This window comes from Chenopodium album, chromosome 11 (genome assembly GCF_948465745.1).
Source record: "Chenopodium album chromosome 11, dcCheAlbu1.1, whole genome shotgun sequence".
Lineage (NCBI taxonomy): Eukaryota > Viridiplantae > Streptophyta > Magnoliopsida > Caryophyllales > Amaranthaceae > Chenopodium > Chenopodium album.
In genome coordinates, this window is record NC_137844.1 from 12,923,747 (window position 1) to 12,943,754 (window position 20,008).

General features: G+C 31.8%; 1 protein-coding gene across 1 annotated transcript; it reads right to left on the bottom strand.

Moving 5' to 3' along the window:
• Positions 1 to 133: 133 nt before the first annotated feature.
• LOC145567406 (chloride channel protein CLC-b-like) lies at positions 134 to 4,790 on the bottom strand. The gene is made up of 6 exons (XM_081626675.1): positions 4,444 to 4,790; positions 4,152 to 4,352; positions 3,865 to 4,042; positions 2,619 to 3,151; positions 623 to 1,775; positions 134 to 452 (listed from the first exon to the last, which is right to left on the bottom strand). Exons 1-6 carry the CDS (start codon positions 4,674 to 4,676, stop codon positions 345 to 347), a joined length of 2,406 nt encoding a protein of 801 aa, XP_081482801.1. The 5' UTR covers positions 4,677 to 4,790; the 3' UTR covers positions 134 to 344.
• Between the last annotated feature and the right edge of the window lie 15,218 nt (positions 4,791 to 20,008).

Consider the following 20,008-nt stretch of genomic DNA (forward strand, 5'->3'; position numbering starts at 1 on the left):
GACTAAGCATTGACTAATGCCTCTATGTTTGAATTCGGGCGTGTATGTTTAGCAACATAGAAGCTGAGTAAAGCCAGAAAGGGGAGGAAACTGTACAAGAAATGTTGAATATGAGCTCCTATTGCAGTGCTGCTTTTGTAGTGAATGTGTTCCTTTATAGATTGATAATATGTAATGTGTGGGGAGCCTACACAAACTTTACTTATGACTATTCTTTAAAATTTACAACCTTGTACATATTATATAGGAACAAAGAATGCAAAATTGAGAGCTGTGGAAAAAATGCAATGCAAATCTATTGATTTGAGAAGACAAATTCTGCACATCTGAGCTTTTGGATGAATTCATTTCTGCTTTTCCCTGCCTTTGGCTCTTGCTATGTGAGGGAACACACTCTGAATGTTGTGGGCTCTCAAATCTTGCCTTGTTAAGATTCCGATCACAGGATATATCTGCAAAAAGAAATAAAACCATATGATTAGGTGCTGGAAAAAGTGACCGCTCAGAAGCTGTTCATTTTCAACTCCTTGGGATATGTCACCCACAAGGCCAAAAGGTTGTATTCACTAAGATTTTTGCAGGTAGTAAGATGTTTTACGAGATATAACAGATTGTAACTTACCCCATCACCTTGGTACTTTGGTACGATGAGCATATGGCGAAGTGCAACCTGCCTGAACAGTACCATTGCCTTTGCAGCTGACATGTCCTCTATCACGGTATAAGGAGTTTTGTTTGTGAAAGGGTGCAGATCAACATACATCCCCATTTCATGCTTTTCTATGGCTACTTGCTCGAAGTTCAGGTCTCTTTCTGCTAATTCAGCCCAGGTAAATTTCTCTCTTACTTCCCATTCTTCTGTTCTTCTTGGCTGCTCCAAAAACCACTTTTTCTTCAACACAGCTACAAGATGAGCTCTTAAAATTAGCCCGTGCAACTCCCTTGCCTTTATATTGCCTCTTGATGGGATTGTTGTATGATCATCTATGACAGGGAAACCATTGTGTGTAGTATTTTTCAGGATATCTACAATTCGTGATACCTTCTCAACTCCTCGAAGGCTAACTACTGGAGGCTTCACATCAGCAAGCTCTCCAACAGTGATATTTCTCATCCATGGTTCAGGATTTGCATCTAAGAAAGGTAGGCCTTTTAGTTCTAGTATGATCTCATAGATACTCAAGTTAAAGCAATCTCCCACTGATTTTGCAATGAGAAGCACGAGCATTGTTATGGGGAGTAACAAGAGGTTGTTGGTGAGTTCGAGGAAAATCACACAAAGTGACACAGTCATCCTCATCGAGCCAGCCATGAGAGATGCTGCACCTAGGACTGCATAAAGCCCTCGATCAATCTTTGTGTAACTTCCCATGGCAATGCCAAGCAAACGGCCATATGCTGAACCTATGAGAATGATAGGTAGGAAGAGTCCAGAAGGTACAGCAATGCCAAAGGTAAAGAGTCCCAGGATACAATACAACACAAAGTATATCACGAGAGTGATTGGGCGAAACTCTCCTGGTGTATTTGTGGAGAAGATATTTCGAACAGCATCATCATTGGTAGAAAACAGTAAGCTGGCAAGGTCATTGTAATAGCCTTTTGGGCAGTTGAATCTCTTGTAGTTCCCTGTTCTTCCTGTCGTGGAGCAGTCAAAATTTGATAGGGATGGATCACATTCTGTGCAACTCACAAGGAATGGCAAGCCATACATGCACACAGAGGTAAAAACTGAGACCGTAAGACTTAGAAGGATCTTTGCTAATTTTCCCCTCCTGCAGCAGGATAGAATATCTTCAGGAACATGGATCAAAACTCAGTATATAAGGTTTTAGATGATGATGATGGCAATGCAATTGTTTTTTGTTACAAATAGAATGATTTATGTTGATGTCCAAGAAATGCACCATCACTTGTTTCCTTGTCATTTGATCATTTCAACATTATGAATGTTCATTCAAGTGAAGAAACAGATTTGTGGAAGATATTTATGAATGAAGATGGTAGGATATTGCAAAAAGTGGCTCAATCCCACAATTTGAAAAAGAATCTGTTTGAAAAGAGAGTGAAATCGTCTTTATAGGAGAGGCTTCTGCCCATGGGGAACTTCCCCTGTTCCCCATGAATTGCTGTGGACAAGTAGATAATATTTTCTATGGACACGGTAGCGTGATTTTGGATTTGACCTTAGAATGTATAATAAGCGAAGTATAAGCCAGTATTATATTAAAGGTTTTTGAGTTTACAATGCATAAAGTAACACGAGGAACTTTGAAGTTAACTATATGTTAGACATGTTAGAATTTATTTTAAATGATTATGTAGTGTGATTTAGAACAATGATTTGAGAAGAGAATACTTGATGATGATATGTGTATCAATCTAAGAAGATAATTAGTTAGTCTTGTATATCCTAATAGATTTTGTAGATAATACCCCATCATTAATTCTTTGTCTACTAAACATGATGTAAAAACTGAACAATATATAGTTCCTTTTTGTATTGATTTTTGTTTCTATGACCATGAAGACTATGATATATTCAGGTTATCTAGAATCAGATTCGATGAAACAGTAGATTAATTCAAGAAATCAAAATTGGTTTATATGTTGCTTACTCGTTAATGAGATTGTAAAGTCTGAGAATTTTGTGCAGGGCATAGTTGTAAAGACTTCCGAGAACACCACCAATGAGTCCTATGAGGGTGACAGGGATGATATCCATCAGATGGTAATGCACAACAACATTGCTCACATCAAACATGATGAGTCCTCCTCTGCCAAAAAGTCCACATTCTCCAGAGCTGCAGTACTCAATGAAAGTCCTGAGCACTACAACCACAACTGCTGTGCTGAAGAAAGTTCTCCAAAGGAGAGCACTCCTCCACCACGTTGCCACTTCTTCCAGAGCAAAGAGAACCCCTCCCACTGGAGACCTAAAAGCTGCACAAACTCCTGAAGAAGATCCACAGGTGATTAGATCTCTCCGATCCCTGTCATTGTTCATGTAACGATACCACCGCCATTTAACCCGATGCTTTTCTGTTCCACCCTGGCCTAGTAACGAAGCAATGCATGCACCAATGTGCACTAAGGGCCCTTCTTTGCCAAGGTCCAAGCCAGCAGAGACTGCTCCTATGCTCCCAAATATCTGACACAGCAGAAAAAAGTAACATTTTCAGACATCATCCAGGTATTAGTTCCTCAGTTAAATATTTCATTTATGTATTTTTTTTTTTTTTTTTTTTTTTTTTGAAATAATCATTTATGTACTCTAGTACCTTATATTATACATAAGTATATCTTTGCTATTCTAAGAAATAGATTTGTGGCCAATATCTTCGTCAAGCTTCATTATTTCTTAGTCTTATTTCTTTGTTAGTCTTTGAAATATTATCCACTTTTAATAGGTTCTCTTGGGTTTCTTTTCCAACTTTTCTGGTGGGGGGAATGGGATATACTTTTTGTATGATCATAAGGTATGAAAAAGCATGTTGAACCAAATAAAGCCTTTTCCCACTATGCGCAATCATTGGCATAGATACTTTGAGCTACAATTAATGCCAATTAAACTCATACCTGCAACTTTTTCACCAGACAACTAAAATTTCCTATAATTTAAGAATACAGAAAAAGAAAACCTATGGGCGGGATTCCACAAATTTATCTTTTGAAAGAGATGATCATGTGTGAATTATCAGTCAGTGTCAGGTATATAACATATAATCAAATATCGGAATATACATTCATATGCTTTCCAATATCAATTATATCTCACATCACTAATGTTCAAAATCAGATTCACTTTCTAATCTTATTGAATCAAACATGGACAGAGGGATTTGGGAATAAGAACATACTAACCTTAACAAGCAAGGTTGGCAATCCATACATATTTGGGGTATCAATACCATTAAGGTATGCTTTGATTTCAGGTATACCAGGTCCAGCAGCAGTAGGAGCAAAGAAAACAACTAACACTGTAGAACTTAGAGTCAGTAAAAAGTTAGCTCCTGTCAACACAATCAACCCCATCATATACCTGCACCCAAAAAATTTGCCCTCAAATTTAGAGGAATATATTTTAATCTTTATTTATTTGAATATAAATAAATAAATATATTAATAAAAGATTAAACAATCAGAAATACCTTTCCTGCTCCAGAAAGCCTGACACAAGAAGCAACTTATATCCAGAAATGTTCTCAACTGCAAGATTTATAAGGGTAGCTATAAGGCCAGTTAACAGTCCCACCAGAAATGCAAGTTTCCATTTCAAGAACACGTATTGTAATACTTGTATCTTAGATCGACTTCTCCAATCTTGTTTAAACAAATCATTCTCATTGATCCTGTAACATCCATAATAAAACAGTCTCTTACAAAACCATTATAAGTTGAAGGAGATTCAAGATTGAGTAAGATTAGAGTGAGAAAACGTACTCGTAATCGAGGCTTTCTATATACGAAACCTTTGCTCCCACCATAGCTAAGTGACTAGCAGATAGTGTTCTGTTTCTCTTTAAGAGCGGCTGATTTAGGAAGTTGTTTTCAAGGTCTGCTTCTCCATTTACAGAAGCCTCATCTGCTTCCATATTTTGCTGAGTGAGAGCCGTTTCATCGTCTATCGCATTCGAGTTGGTTCCGTTTGATGGTGGTTCTCCAGTTTCTTCCATGGCTTACTCAGGTTTAATCTTAGTCTTCTCTGCTTCTCAACCTTTTTTTCATAAGTTTCATGAATTAGGTGTGGCTTATATCCCACATTTTATTGATTGCTTGGATAAAGTTACGTATATGTGTGTATATATCTATATTTTATTATTTTTACTGTATATACTATTATAGTATTATTGGCTGGCCCATTTTCCACTCCAATTATTATTAATTCGCCAAGTCATTTTTGACATAGCACCTAATTCTTGGGAACATCCTATTATATGCGGAGAAACTTAAAATAAAACAAGATATTTTCATGACCCTTCATAATTGATAGTTTTCAATTCATCAATTTGGAGAACAACAATTGACACTAGAGATTATTTATATCAATTTGTTCAAATCAAATCTAATTGTGTTTTTGAATTATTTTCTTGTCTAACTATTTCAAGATTCCACTTTATTAAAAAAAAAAATTACTACTTTGTATAATAAAATATGTGGTCCCATGGTATGAGGGTAAGTAGTTAAAAGTAAAAAGTATTAATCATTGTAGTTGCTCATGTAATTTTGTCATAGATTTTAAAGTAAACTAGATTAGGTCCCGTGCCATTGCACGATAATTTAACTATTATTTATAATTCAACATTATATTTTTAAATAAACAAAAAAAAAAAAATTTGCATGTGGATAAAATATATAACCAAAGTTAGTTTTATTTTATTTTATTTATTTTATTTTTTATTTTTTATTTTATTGTATTTTATTTTTTTTAATTGTATATAATGAAATGAAAAATAAAAGAGTGAATTATACAAAGAAGTTTAAAATTTTAATGATCAATTAGTATCATTTTCCATTTTATTAACTAAATAATTAAGTATTTTAAACTTGTATATTAAAAACTATGGGTAGGAATACTGATTTATTTCTTCAGATCATTAGATATAAGACCATCTCCAATGGTGAGACTCAAGTGAGTATTTTTAGGAGAGAGAGATTATTTTTTGCAATGTATACCAATAAGTTGGTATTTAAATTTAGCAACTCCATTAGAAAGTTGCTAAGTTTAGATACTCAACTTTGAGTCTCATTTGACAAAAAGTGTAGGCTCCTTGTCAATATTCTAATTATTTTGTAATTTATTTAAGTTTTACCTTTTTTTTTAATCTTACAATATTTGATATTAAAAATAAATGGATTTGGTGAGTCATAAATTAAAAATGACATTTATATATTTTAGAGAGTATCACCATTGGCAAATTAGGCTTCACATGAGTTGCTAAATTGAGAAGTGAGTATGGTGTCTTGGAGGTAAAAAAATAACTCATTTTGTATTTCTATACTCAAATTTGAGTTTCACCATTGGAGATGGTCTAAGGCTAGATATATCAAAAAGATAAAAATTGTATTGTAACATAAATAATTACTATATTTGTATTTACGGTTATTTCACCAAATACCCCTGAGTACTTTGATAATTCACCAGATACCCATGAAACTTTCTAAATGCACCATATACCCCTGAGTACTTCGATAATTCACCATATGCCCTTAATGACTAACGGACGTTAGTCATTAAGGGTTAAGTATGCCACATGGCAGCTTTTTAGTGGCTCCTTCTTAATTACTTAATTAATTATAAAAAAATCTTTAAAAAAACTTTACATAAAAAAAAACCACGCCCCAGCCAGCCCTATCCCGTCGCCAGCGCCCAGACCACCACATCTCGGCGGCGCTAGGCCTCCCCCTTACTGGTGACCACCACCCTGTTAACCCCAGCCACACCCAAGACCCCCACCTTCCCCTAAACTTACAGATTGTTGAGCAAGAACCCAGCCCCCTCTCCTAATTCCAGCGCCGGATCATCCCCCGACCACCTAAGCCCCTTCCCTTACTTCCGACGCTGCCACCGTTTCTAACTGCCCACCCCTACTAATTCCCCTCCTCGGAATCCTATATCCACACCCTCCCTTTCTCTAACCCTCAAAACAACCCCAACCACCTCGAAAAATCTAAAAGCCCTAAAAAAACCCCACCACCACACTTGAAAAATCCCGATCGGCTCTCCCACACCCTCAAAAACCCTAGCCGCTAAGGTTTTCGAGGGTGGGGGAGGGCCGATCGGGGTTTTCCAGTGGTGGTGGTGGGGTTTTTTTAAGGGTTTCGGGTTTTAAGGGGAGTGGGTTTCGAGTGGTTATGTGGTAGTTTAGGCGGAAGAGGAGGATTGTCGATGGCAGGGGGAGGGGCGGCGGAAGCCGCCAGTGCAGGGGAGGTGGGTCTCGGTGCCGACGGTGGTGGGGGTTGGGCAAGAGTGGTAGGTGAAAATGGTGGCTGTTTTTTTTTAAGTTTTTTTTTTTTTTTTTTAATTTTTTAAATAATTAATTTAATAATTAAAAGAAAAGATTAAAAGAAAACCAATTAGAAATTTCAACGTGGCATAGTTAAGCCTTAATGACTAACGAAATTGACGTCCATTAGTTATTTGGGCATTTGGTGACATTGTTGTTAAACTCGAGGGTATATGGTGTATTTGAAAAGTTTTCATGGGTATATGGTGAATTATCAAAGTACTCAGGGGTATTTAGTGAAATAACCGTTGTATTTAATACAAATTGGGATAGTGAACAACATATATAATTTGTCGTGCTTTTGAAACATAAATAACTAAAAATTAAAAAAAAAATAAAATAAGATTGATTGTAAAAAAAATATGCTATTAGTAAGCCAATTCCCAATAAGAAAAACATTTAAAATTTCTAAATCGAGAATACATGAATAACAAGAAAAAAAAAAAACAGCAATTGCGATATCAATTATTTCAAAAACGCATCATTTTTTAAATTTTTGTTACAAAATTACTGCAAATATAATATATTAAAGATTTGAAGGAATATTATACTACATAAGGGTTAGGGAATAATGTATACACTCCTTATATATGCAAAGCTATAGACATTAGAATAACATTTTATAGAAATGTGAATCACCAAATATAAATTTTGTGTATGTAAGTAAATGGTTTGGTCAATATTTTTAGTATAATTTACAATAGCATTAGATGTTATCGTGAAACAATAAGCAGTAGATGTCATCTTGAAAAAAAAAATAGAGAAAAAACAGTTTTAGGTAGTGACACAAGTCATTTATAGAGTCTCTTTCTTCCTAGTTTATAGTTTAATATTACGTTATAGATGAAATGATATAGATATACAATAAAAGATATGGAAAATATGCAATTCACAAATATTTTTTTTTGTAGGAAAGTGAATCACAATTTAATTAATGATTTGATAAATTTATATAAAGTATATTTTATAATAAGAAGTAAAAAAATAAATAAAAAAAAAAGATTTTGGAGGGAAAAAACAGCATCAGGAAGTGATATGTGTTATTCCTGGTGTCTGTTTTACTATTATGTTATTGATTTTATTTTAGAAAAAAAACTCGAGTTTAGTTTATGGTTGCATATATAATACTTTTTTTATTAAAAAAAAAAAAAAAAAAAAAAAAAAAAACAAAACTTTGACTTTTATACTATTCATATATTTTACTTTGATTAATATCGATGATTTTTTGTTAGGAAAAACATAGTCACATGGAACCTAGTAAATTCATTTTGATTTACATTTTTATAAAAATTTAAAATATTATATTTTTATATATTGATAATTAAAGATATTAATAATTAAAATAATACATTGATTAACGTGATGAAAAGTTACAAGAAAATAAAAACCAAGGAAGTACGGAGTATATCACAGCCAAGAATGTAAAATACTCCGGTTCCCATTTCTTGATTGGAGGGCAGTTGTGCTACTTGTGTTGGGACCTTATTGCCCATGATTTTCTTTTTCTGTATTTTTCTGAAATTTGTTGTCCACGTTATTTTTATGGAATCAATGTCTCTTTCTTTCATAATCTCTTTTAATGGTGCTTAAAGGATGCGTTAAATTAAATTATTACCACTCTGTACTTATGATGAAACTTCACTTCTGCTGATTCTAGAGTGTAAGAATTACCTCCTTTATGTTTTCATTGATTTATAAATTAGAATGATTATTCTGAGTACTAAGAATCTAACTTTCTACTAGGAGTATATTTTTTGATGGACTTTTATTCAACTAGTTAATCACATACTTTCGTTTTTTTTTTTTTTTTCTTTTAAATGCAACACTTTGACTAGATTTGATGATTTATAATTAAGAAAAAATATACACCCTTCGTGTTTTTTTAAGTGATACATTTTGACCGACACGTAGTTTTAGGAGATTTTATTGACTTTAATAAAATAAAATGTTAGTGGGGTAGGTTGGAGGAGTGAGAAATGATAAAGTAAAAGAATGTGAGAGGAAGTGGAGACCATGAAAGGAGTGAGAAATGATAAAGTAAGAGATAGTGCGGTGAAAATATATTATTAAAATGTAAAGAATTTCTAAAAGAGAAAATGTGTCACTTTAAAAAAAACGGCCGTTTAAGAAAAGTGTGTCACTTAAAAAAACACGGAGGGAGTAGTCATGTGCGAATGTGTGATCTTATTAAATTCATCTAGATTTATACTTTATTAACATCAATTTTTTATAATTTTCATATTGAAAAATAGTAATAAATATATTATTTCTTGACATAACACATTAACATATATGTTGTAATGAGAAGTATTGCATTTAAAAGAAATTAGAAGAAAATACTATAACTAAAACTTTTGTTTAAGTTGTAATATATGGTGACAATACATATAGTTTTGTAAGGTGACTTTTCAATGTTCATGGAATCATGTTAATGCAACTTTAATTCTTTACTTTATCTCAAAACTAGCAATACCAAGAATATTGAAATAATTGATGTTATTTTTTTATACGTAGTATTTAAAAAAAAAAAAAAAATCTAATTAGATTAAATTTATTATTAATCAAACCTTGAAGAATCAATGTGCTCCTATCAGACTGGAGTATAAAGCAAATGGCTAAAAGCCCCCCATTGTTTGGTAAAATAATGGCGGAACCTGTTTTTTTTTTTTTTTTTTTTTTTTTTTTTTTTTTTTTTGTAATTATGTTTTTTAATAATTTAAATACATAAGTTTCTATCTTGAAGTTTCATAATTAGTTTTTAAAAAAGAACCTAGTCACTGATTTTGATTGGTCTGTATTGAAAAATTGAAATAATAATTTTACAAGGATTGGAGACTGAAGCAAATCCCTTAGTCTGGTGTGGTTCAGTTCCAAGCTAGCCAGGCCGAAACGGAATATGCACAGCCTTGGTTACAAGTAATTTAAATCTCACTCGTACAAAACATTGAAATCCCGGCTAAACCCAATCAACCCAATTCAAGTTGAGGTAATGGAGTAGTAGTATTAGTCTCCATCTCGTATCCCTAAGGTTTACAGATCTAAATTCATAAGATTCAGGGCCTGTTCTAATTTATAGAGCTGAGCTGAACTGAACTGAATTGATTGAAGCTAAACTGAAATGAACTGAACTGAACTGAAAATAAGCCGAGGAGAACATACCCTCATTTACGGGATTTTCCTTATCTCTCCTCTCAAGTGAACTCCTTGCTTCTTACCAAAATTTTTTAAAAAAGTAAAATAAAAATTGTGGCCATATTTCTTGCCACAATTTTGCTTTATGTTTTTTGTTCATATCTAAATGACTAAATCACTAGTAAAGTACATTATCTTGCCATTTATTGATTAAAATTACTTGAATATAAAACACTTAGTCATCACCATGGACAACGTAAACACATAAGATCATCGAAGGGATTATATGGGATCAATAAACGTTGTACTTATTTAGATGACGCAATGATTTTGCAAAGAAAATTGGAAAAAGGTGTTTACAGCTTTACATTGTTAGTCTATACTCAATTATGTGTCATTTTCACTGAATATGTAGTGAATTAGAGAAGATTCCGAATTATTCAATATTTAACAATTTGTGTTAAGAAATGATAAAATTGAAAAGAGAAAATTTACATAATATGTAGCAATTGAAGATGATAGTGGGGACCAAACCAATGTAAACAATTGGTAGTTGGCTTACTTAATCTTCAACTAGATATATATGTGTTGTTCCTTGGGGAAGATATTTATGTGTTGTAATTTTGTATAAAATATTTATGTGTTTAAAGAAAAGGGATCATTGAATTAGTGGCACAACTAATGGATTAATGTGACATATTTACTGGACCAAAAAAAAAAAACCCAATATTTTTAATAAAACTAAAAAGATGTAAGATATTAGTGTTAAGATTTTATCGACAAAGGTATAGAGAAGATTTAAGATATGCATGGACATTTAACCGTGATTAAATAAACTAATTTGACTCGAAAATTGAGATCATAGTCAACACGTTTTGAAGTTTATTTTACGTTTGTTAGTTCTTGTGCTTGATCACTTTCAATGTTTAACATATAGGCTAACTAGCTAAACATTAAGTCACAATTGACAATCTAAACATTTGCACACCAAAAGTCTATACTACGGAGTACATATCAAATCATAAAAAACATTTTACCAATTTGGTTGAAGCGATGGTTGCAAGTAAAAAGTGCTTACTATGTTACTCTATTTTGTGTCATTTTCATTGAATATGCATATGCTGTCTAACAAAAAAAAAAAGATTCTAAAATCATCAAAATATATCAGAAAGTTTATTAAAAGAAAAGCTAAAAAGGAGATAAATTTGACATAATATTGGAAGCACTTGAAGATGATAGTGGGGACCGGATGTAAACGTACAATTAGGTGTTTGCTTACTTCACCTTCAACTAGACATTTAAGTGTGTAATTAAAGAATAATTAAGAGGTGTAATTATTGTCTTTTATGTGTATTAAGAATTAAACCCACATGAATCATAGGTGATTCACATGCATTACACTGATGTTTTAATACGTAGTTGTAGTATGCACATGAAGTAGATGGCCATGTATATCTGTTTTTGTGGACAAATAAGCAAAAAAACATATGAGAACGACACGTGTTTAGATCCGAATGGTTAAGAGGAAAACAAATTGGCGATGAAATAAAAATTATATGTAAACATGGCTCTTTAGGTTAATCAATGGGACATCTTATCTACAACGAAGGATCAAGAGACTCCCTGGATGTGGAGACTATGAATTCCTTTTGATATTAACTTAATAATATGTTAATTTTGTGTTTGGTTAAGAGATAAAGATATTTTCATCTTGCATCTTTATAAAGTGAGTCTGGTAGAATGAAGTAGATTGCCATCTTCAATAAGTCTATTGTGCACTCTGGTCCATCTAGAATAGCTGGACCACATATGATTATTTAGATTTTTTTTTCAAAAGTATAGACATGGTGTAGTGTTTGGATTTTTTTACTAAATGTTCAAAATTTGTAATTATTCAGATGTTTTACTAAATGTTCAAAAGTATAGGCGTGGTACATTGCTGTTGTTCAGATATTTTTACTAAATGTTCAAAATTTGCGATGTTCGGATTTTTTTACGAAATGTTCAAAATTTTTAATTGTTCAAATCTTTTTACTAAATGTTCAAAAGTATAGGCGTGGTATATTGCGATACTTCAGATATTTTTACTAAATGTTCAAAATGTGCGATGTTCGGATTTTTTTACTAAATGTTCAAAATTTACAATTATTAAGATCTTTTTACTAAATGTTCAAAAGTATAGGCATGATATATTGCGATTGTTTAGATATTTTTACTAAATGTTCAAAATATACAATTATTCAGATCTTTTTACGAAATGTTCAAAAGTGTAGACGTGGTGCAGTTATTCTAAATGGACTAGGGTCCATAGAAGAATTTGCGGGCTGCCATAAGGTTTTGGATGAAACTTCCTTAAACTTGTAAATTCAACTCTTTTTAGATGACTAGTGCAGTTCAAGTCCATATACAAAATGGTATCACAGCAAAGCCCAAGTTTAGAATATCCTAATCTGGATTTTTAATAGAAACCATACAAAGATTTTCAACCCCCAAGAGAATTATTATTGTTTACATGTTCAATAATCTGACTTATCTCTAAACTACTAAGGACACTCACAAGTGACAAAGGTGTTGAAACCCTAGGAGTTTTGAAAAGGAGTATTGTTATATATGTGTTGGTACATAAGTACATAACAAAGGCTCTAATATGATCATGATTGAGATTTGATCAGATGAAGTTAGCTTATTTTGAAGTGGTTTGCTAATCTAACTTATCTGTCATTTACCAATACATTGCTTGTAAATTTGAACTTAACGGATAAAAAAACACACAAGAGGAAAAAAAAACCCAACTAAATTAGTAAATTTAGAGATAAAGATTAGCTATATATGGTATGGCATTCCTTGCTGAAGACAAGGCTTTATACACATCATAGTATGGAGGTATTTGGAATTTGGATCCCACATATCCAAAACAAAATCCTTTATTTGGTCTCTAATGTTTATAGCCTTTCATGCCACTTCATCTTGTTTCATTTTTTTGTCCAACAATATGGCAATGTACTAGGGACGGCTACTCACCTGGCCTTACAACTGGGTGTTTTATTACGTTACGCCAATAAGCCGTTTTACTTCCCTTAAGAGTCTTACACAATATATGTTCGGTTTGTCTTTATCGACTTGCATTTATTTTTAATGTTTTAAATTATTTGCTCCATTCACGAACTCTTAAAGTTTTTACTCTCTTTATTTTCGACTCAAACTCATACAGTTATACTTTTATCATTCTACTTTTTTACTTATTTTAAAAACCGCATCATTTGTTTATGGAACAAATTTATTGAGATAGGGGGAGAAGTATTGGCGCATAGGCCTTATATATTTAAGATGCAAATAGGATGACATTTTTGTAAATAATGGGAACCCGAGGTTGGAAAATATAATGGCAAAAGTACCACTACATGCATAATAGTACATAAAAAGTATTATTCAAACAACTTATATTTTAATGATACATTATACATATATATATATAGTAATACAAAAAAATGTACCACTATTGAAACAAGAGAGAAAATGTACCATTGAATCCCAGATTACCCAACTATGTGCATGCCAAATACATAGGTCCTCTGCGCCTAGATGCACTCAAGATAGGGGATGTACTTTCGATTTAGTGGTCAGTCATAAATTCATTATTTTATATTCATGAAGTCATAGTGGTACTAGATTAAAGCTTGGATGTTGTTAATATGTCTATCAATTATCAATATCGATACTGAAGAAAACCAATGCTCCAACTCTCACAATGGGATACTTACTCGGAGGAAAGGATACGTAAATATGTAATCAATCATAATTACCTCATTGTATGAGGGGCATTGATTCTAACCTATACAATAATGTCTTATTTTCTTTGTCTTAATTTCGTGACCAATTACCTGGTCTACTTTCGAGCAATCAACAATCAATAGCCAATACTACATAGCTTAAACAACCCCTCTGTGTGCCTCATGAGTCGTGACAAACTGCCTCCTTAATCACCCTCGTCTAGCCACTGCACACTACCACCCGCCCCACCACGATCATCAATTCATCACACACCAAGCAATATATACGGCGAAAGAGTCGAACTTTGACAAATTTTATCATATGCTAAACAAGTTGTCTTCCCACATTTTTGTGTATATAGTTTATTTAGGACCACATTCAAGCTAATGCACAAAAACATGAAAGAAACACAGCAGATGCAACTATGCAAGTAGTGAAACATTAAGCATAAAATTTAAATTTGTTTTGTTCAACTTAATTCATAAACTTAGTTACTAATTATTAGAGATGATCAAGTTGAGCCAAGTCCAATTTTGGGCAGGTTGTGGATATAATAAATTGGCCCAAAGTTGGGCTCTGCCCAAAATAATTACCTGTACTATTACCTATTATTACCTGTACTAGAAATTTAGTAAATTTTTTGGTCCGGCTCCAAAAAGTCCAAAAAGCCTGGCCTACTAGGTCCGATCCAATTTCGTTGGTTTATGGCAACCAAACCCCAACCTGGTTCGACATAATGGGCTTTTTTTTCCACTCAGGCCTGCACAAAGCTCAAACTAGACCCCACCAGCCCCATGATTACCGGCTTTACCCCTACTAATTATCCTTGTCAAAATTAAACCATGTCAGAAATATTCAGTTTTTTTTTGAGGGAATGTCAGAAATATTCAGTTGAGAACCTTTGATTTTTATATTTATTGCTAAATTTTTTTGAAACCATATATATCTTTTATTTATTGCTAATTTTTTTTTTTTTTTTATATTTATTGCTAAATATATCTTTTATTGTATGATGATAAATATTATGAAATTTAAATGTTTACAATAAATTGAATAAAGCAAAATCCCACTTCATAATTGTTTTTCGTATATTAAAAACTAGATATAAGCTCGTGCGATGCACGGTTCTAGTGAATTATTTTATTTAATTTAAAATTTTGAATATTTATGAAGATCATTCATTAGATATATGGAAAAAATTCCTAATATCATAAGATAATTTTTAATTTTAACACTAAAGTTATCTTTTGTTGTTTTATTTATTTTACGTGATGCTTGAATTTAAAATCCCAAACCTTATTCATTAATTTTGCTTATGTGACAATTTAAATATTTAATTCAACAAATTAAAAAAATGACAAATCTCATTTTTTGATTGATTAAAATAAGTCTTTTACCTATGCGTACAGTTTAAAATGTTAGTCTCATTTACAATCTTTTAACTATATATTAAAAATTATGGGAAATTAGTCATATGAGTGTAATATCCGAATACTTTATAATTTTATATAATATTTTTTATTATAAAAATAGTTTATTTTTATTTATTAAATAACTTTTCTAATCTCATATTTTTATTTAAAGTTCAGAAAGGTTTAAACCATAGTTAAATTTAAATATGACTCTTTAGTTTTAAGCTATATAAACTATTTTAACCCTATTAATATTTGTGCAGCCGTGACTCTTATTAAAATTTTTATCTTTACAATTGCTTTCACAAACCTCTTTGTTTCACGCACTTAAAGTTCTTTTGATGACTTTTGACTTCTTGATTTCTTTTTATATGAAGTGCATTAGCAAATTTAGTCTTATATCTGTACGCAAATCAACTTTGTCAGTTGAGTGCCTACCCATTTTTGATGATTTACCCTTGTTCCCTAAACGTCATACACACATTATCATTGTGAATCTATGATGATCAACTTCTTATAATCAATAAATGGTACGGTTGTTCTATTCGGCAATTCACCAACTTGAGTTATTCAATTCGAAAGGTAATCACACTATTAACCCTTATATCGTTTGTTTATAATTTGATTGTATTATTTATTTTATGTAATCACACTATCAATCCTTAGATCATTTATTTATAATTTGATTGTATTATTTATTTTATGTAATCACACGGATTTACTTTTGTTTGTATAATTATTTTATATTATCATTGTATGATTTGATTTGATTTGATTTGATTTGAATATCATATTATTTTTGTTGTATATAATTAATTGTACAATTATTTCTAGGGTTTTTCATGTTGTTGCTATAGAGAGTATTCTTGAGGTTTTTGGATTGTTAATGCAGAGTATTATTTCTTGGGTTGTGAGTTAATTATTTTTTGGGTGTTAGTATTATTGCCCTAAGAGTTGAGATACTTATGAATTGACTGTCATGTTATTTGGGAATTTGTGCCATTATTGAGATATTATATACTAGCTTGTGAATGGTTATTTGATCAAGTAAGAGATCAAAAGGTTGAGAATAATTATTTTATCCTTGGTTTGAGACTCGGCGTTATATACCTTAGTCCTTGGCATGTTGTTAAGGAGACGATAATCATGAGTTAAGAATGAGGTACAATCTTTATTTATTATTTTTCTATGGTCCCCTACAGTGGGAATTGGCCCGTATGTGGTCTGGTTCAAGGTGTTTCTGATTATTGAGAGTATTTAAGTTTTTATACTTGTTGGTTTGTTATTCGAACTACCCATGTCCAAGGTTAGGTATAGAACAATGAGCATGGCACATTTATGGGATAGAGAGTTGAGTAAAGAATTGTATTGTTATTCGAGGTTGAGTCAGACAAAGGTTATTTTCAGAGTACAATGTGTTATGTAGTTTTGAACTACATTATTTAATTGAGCAAGTAATGTTGATTATCCTATTATACTCTGTATTCTGATATGTGGTGATTACTCAGCTTTTTGCTGACGTGTGTGTGTTGTTTTGTTGTGCTATTTGTGTTTGCGGCCATGTTTTTTTCTTATGGTGGCCCTGCGACGATCTATTCTGGAATTTGTCCTTAATGGTGAGCAGTCAAGGTTGTGACAGGTTAATTAAGTGATCATAGCTAAAGGAGTTCGAGTGTTTCGATTAGTTTGCTTTAACAAGTTTGTAAAGTTGTATAAATAGCTCACTTAGTTTATTGAGTTGTATAGCTGAGATTTTGTAAGCCTTAACACTTGACATGTTGTTGAGTGTGGCGGTAATACCTCCGATTTAGGTGTATGCTTCCGCAATTTTATTTAAAGGTTGTCTATTTTCCCTTTATTTATTATTTATTATTAACTAGTAAATTGGGGGTGTTACAATGAGATTTAGTTTTATTCGTCTCGATGAGTACATTATTAAAATCAAACTTTTATAATATTTTCTAGGGAGAATTTAAAGATATCCGTGATAAAAAATATGCATCATATATGTAAAAAAAAGATAATTATTACTTTTTTTTTTTTTTAAAGAGAAGATAATAGTTAGTTTTTTTATAAATAATTTAAATTTTAATTAATCATTATTCGTTGTTTTTACCTATGCGTCAAAATTCTTAAATCTTATTCGTCATTTTTGCTTAGGTTGCGAGTAAATTTTTTAATTCTAAAATAAATTATTAATCTAATTTTTAATTGGACAAAATAATACCTTTTCTTATGTGACGTGCCGAATGCTCCCGAAAAATGCCTACTTTATTTATATATATTAGATTAGATTAGATTTAAGTACTATCTTTGTTAATTATTATGTGCAATTTTTGGGTATTATTTATAAGATGTAAAAAATTCAAAGTTGTACATAATAATTAACGGAGGTATATAATTGAAATTTTAGTCTAACTGTAAAATCAAATAAGACCATATTCAACCTTTACTAAAATCAAACCAAAACTCTTTTATCAAGTGAAGAACAACTCATAATCGGAAACTACAATTTGTAAATTGTAAGATCAGTATTCTCTTAAAGACTTCAAGGGCAATTAACAGTTTCTCCGGCCATGGCATTCGTTCACTCAAACGAGCTCACTCAAGCTTAGTCCAAGAGCCTATCCCATACATGAAGTTAAGGGTGAATATCACTTCTTTAGCGAAAGGTCGTGAGCTAGTGGCTATTGGGGAAGGGAGGGTCGTCTAAATAAGGAGCTATGAATAATTGAATAGTGACGAAGTGACTCTTGCAAAAACGGGTGGTTAGATAAGTAGGCAAAACTGAGGCAGTCCCAATTAATCTGATTAACATTTCAGTTTATATCCTCTCACAACTTCATGCGATCATTATATTATTCTCATTCCTGACCCATAATCCCACATACCAAAAAGTTGTTAAGCCCATGAGAAAATCCACATATGAGTGGTGTATTGTCCCATATTGAAGAGTGTAGAAAGTGTTGGGAAGTGTAACCCATATTGAAGAAATAAGAAAGTTGTGTCCTCTTTATAAGGCTAAGGGGCTACTCCCCTCATTGCCATATGGTTTTGAGGTAGAACCTCCTTGGTTGTATAAAGTGGACAGTTATAACGGGTGTGGCCCAGACCCGTTTATCAAAAGCCTATAAGAGTATTTGTCACCTTAGGTTTTATGGGTAACAAATTGGCCAAAACTTAGCTTCTAATGATAATATATGTTACTATGTTTAATTGAATTCATTTCCAACAAAAAAAAAACTCTTACCAATTAGTTTCATAAGGTCTCATAGAGCATAAATATATTACCTCTGTGATTTGATGAGGTAATGATTTTATGAAGTAAAGAGAAGAATGTGAGAACTATTATCCTCATTTTGATAGAATGGAGCGAATGGAGCAATAGTCAATATAGTTATGGCCAATTAACCAAATTGGTAAATAAAAAAGACTTTTAGCGACAATTTGGTAAATAAAACTAATCTTAAACGACAAAAAAGTTAAATAAATCATTTCAGGCGATAATTAACCCAAAATATACTAAAAATTCCGACAAACTACTCGCAAATGCTTAATTTAATTTGTTTTTATGGTTTTCTTACCCAATTTTCCAACCTTTTTGTCTGAATTAACATTTTGAAGAAAAAATATTGTTTATATAATAATTTTCACATAATTTTCCTACCTCCTATTATCGAATTTTTTTAAAAAAAGATTGTAGAAATAAATTTGATATCGAGATTTAGCATAATAAAAGGAGATGACATAATAATTTTATTTTTAAAATGGGAAAAATAATTTTAAAAAATACAATAACTTATTGAATTAGGAAATTTGAAGACTTTGTCGGAAAAATAGATTTATTGGTCTATATGTTGCCTGAGTTTATTTTCTTACCAAATTGTCGGTTGGAGTTAACTTTTTTTTTTTTTTTACCATATTGTTGTCGGAGTTATTTTTTTATTTTTTATTTTACCAAATTGTCGATAGGAGTCTTTTTTATTTACCAATCTGATCAATTGGCCCCAATAGTTACTCACCATCTTCATTCATTCTTTTTTATTTTCACTAATTACCATTGATATAAATTTTAAACGTGTCAAAATTTAACCCAATAAGGATATCCAACCCAAACCTGACCCAACTCATATTTTTCAGGTTTTGGACTCATTTTTTCAACCCAAAATCCATATACAGTGCCCTACTCCTCTTCTAGAAGAGCTAGAATTCTAACCTTGTGTCAGGACTACGGGCTAAGGGACATTCTGATGAAAGGAGATTATTTCTTCCTTCTGAACGAAATCGGTGGAAATTCGACACTTGGTTGTGTACCAACCGTAGAAGAGCAATGCAACGATAGGAGCTTTAATCTCGGCGCAAAGAGGAAGAAGAACACTAGAAAATCACACATCAAAGGTTGTAATTTTTAAACCTTCCATTTGATCCGTATTATGAGTATGCATGTGATCTTGCTTAGGTGATATGAATATAATTCATGAAATTTTGCTTAGTATCAACTAGACTCTTTTTGTTTCAAAAAGATCTTATCACTTGGAATCTTGACACTTTTCCTAATTTATAAGATGAAAGAGTAGTTCATTAAAATTTAATTGTTACGTATATATTTTACTACTGTGCAATTACAAATATATATACTTAAAATAATGTGTTGACAAATGTGTATAGTCAAAGTGAGAAACCATT

What these genes read in the sequence shown, in the direction of transcription:
- LOC145567406 (XM_081626675.1), bottom strand. Translation starts at nt 4,676, where the DNA reads ATGGAAGAAACTGGAGAACCACCATCAAACGGAACCAACTCGAATGCG. An exon ending in GGCTTTCTGGAGCAGGAAAG is followed by an intron (nt 4,043 to 4,151) that starts GTATTTCTGATT and finishes TTTTGGGTGCAG; the next exon opens with GTATATGATGGGGTTGATTG. An exon ending in CAAAGTACCAAGGTGATGGG is followed by an intron (nt 453 to 622) that starts GTAAGTTACAAT and finishes TTCTTTTTGCAG; the next exon opens with ATATATCCTGTGATCGGAAT.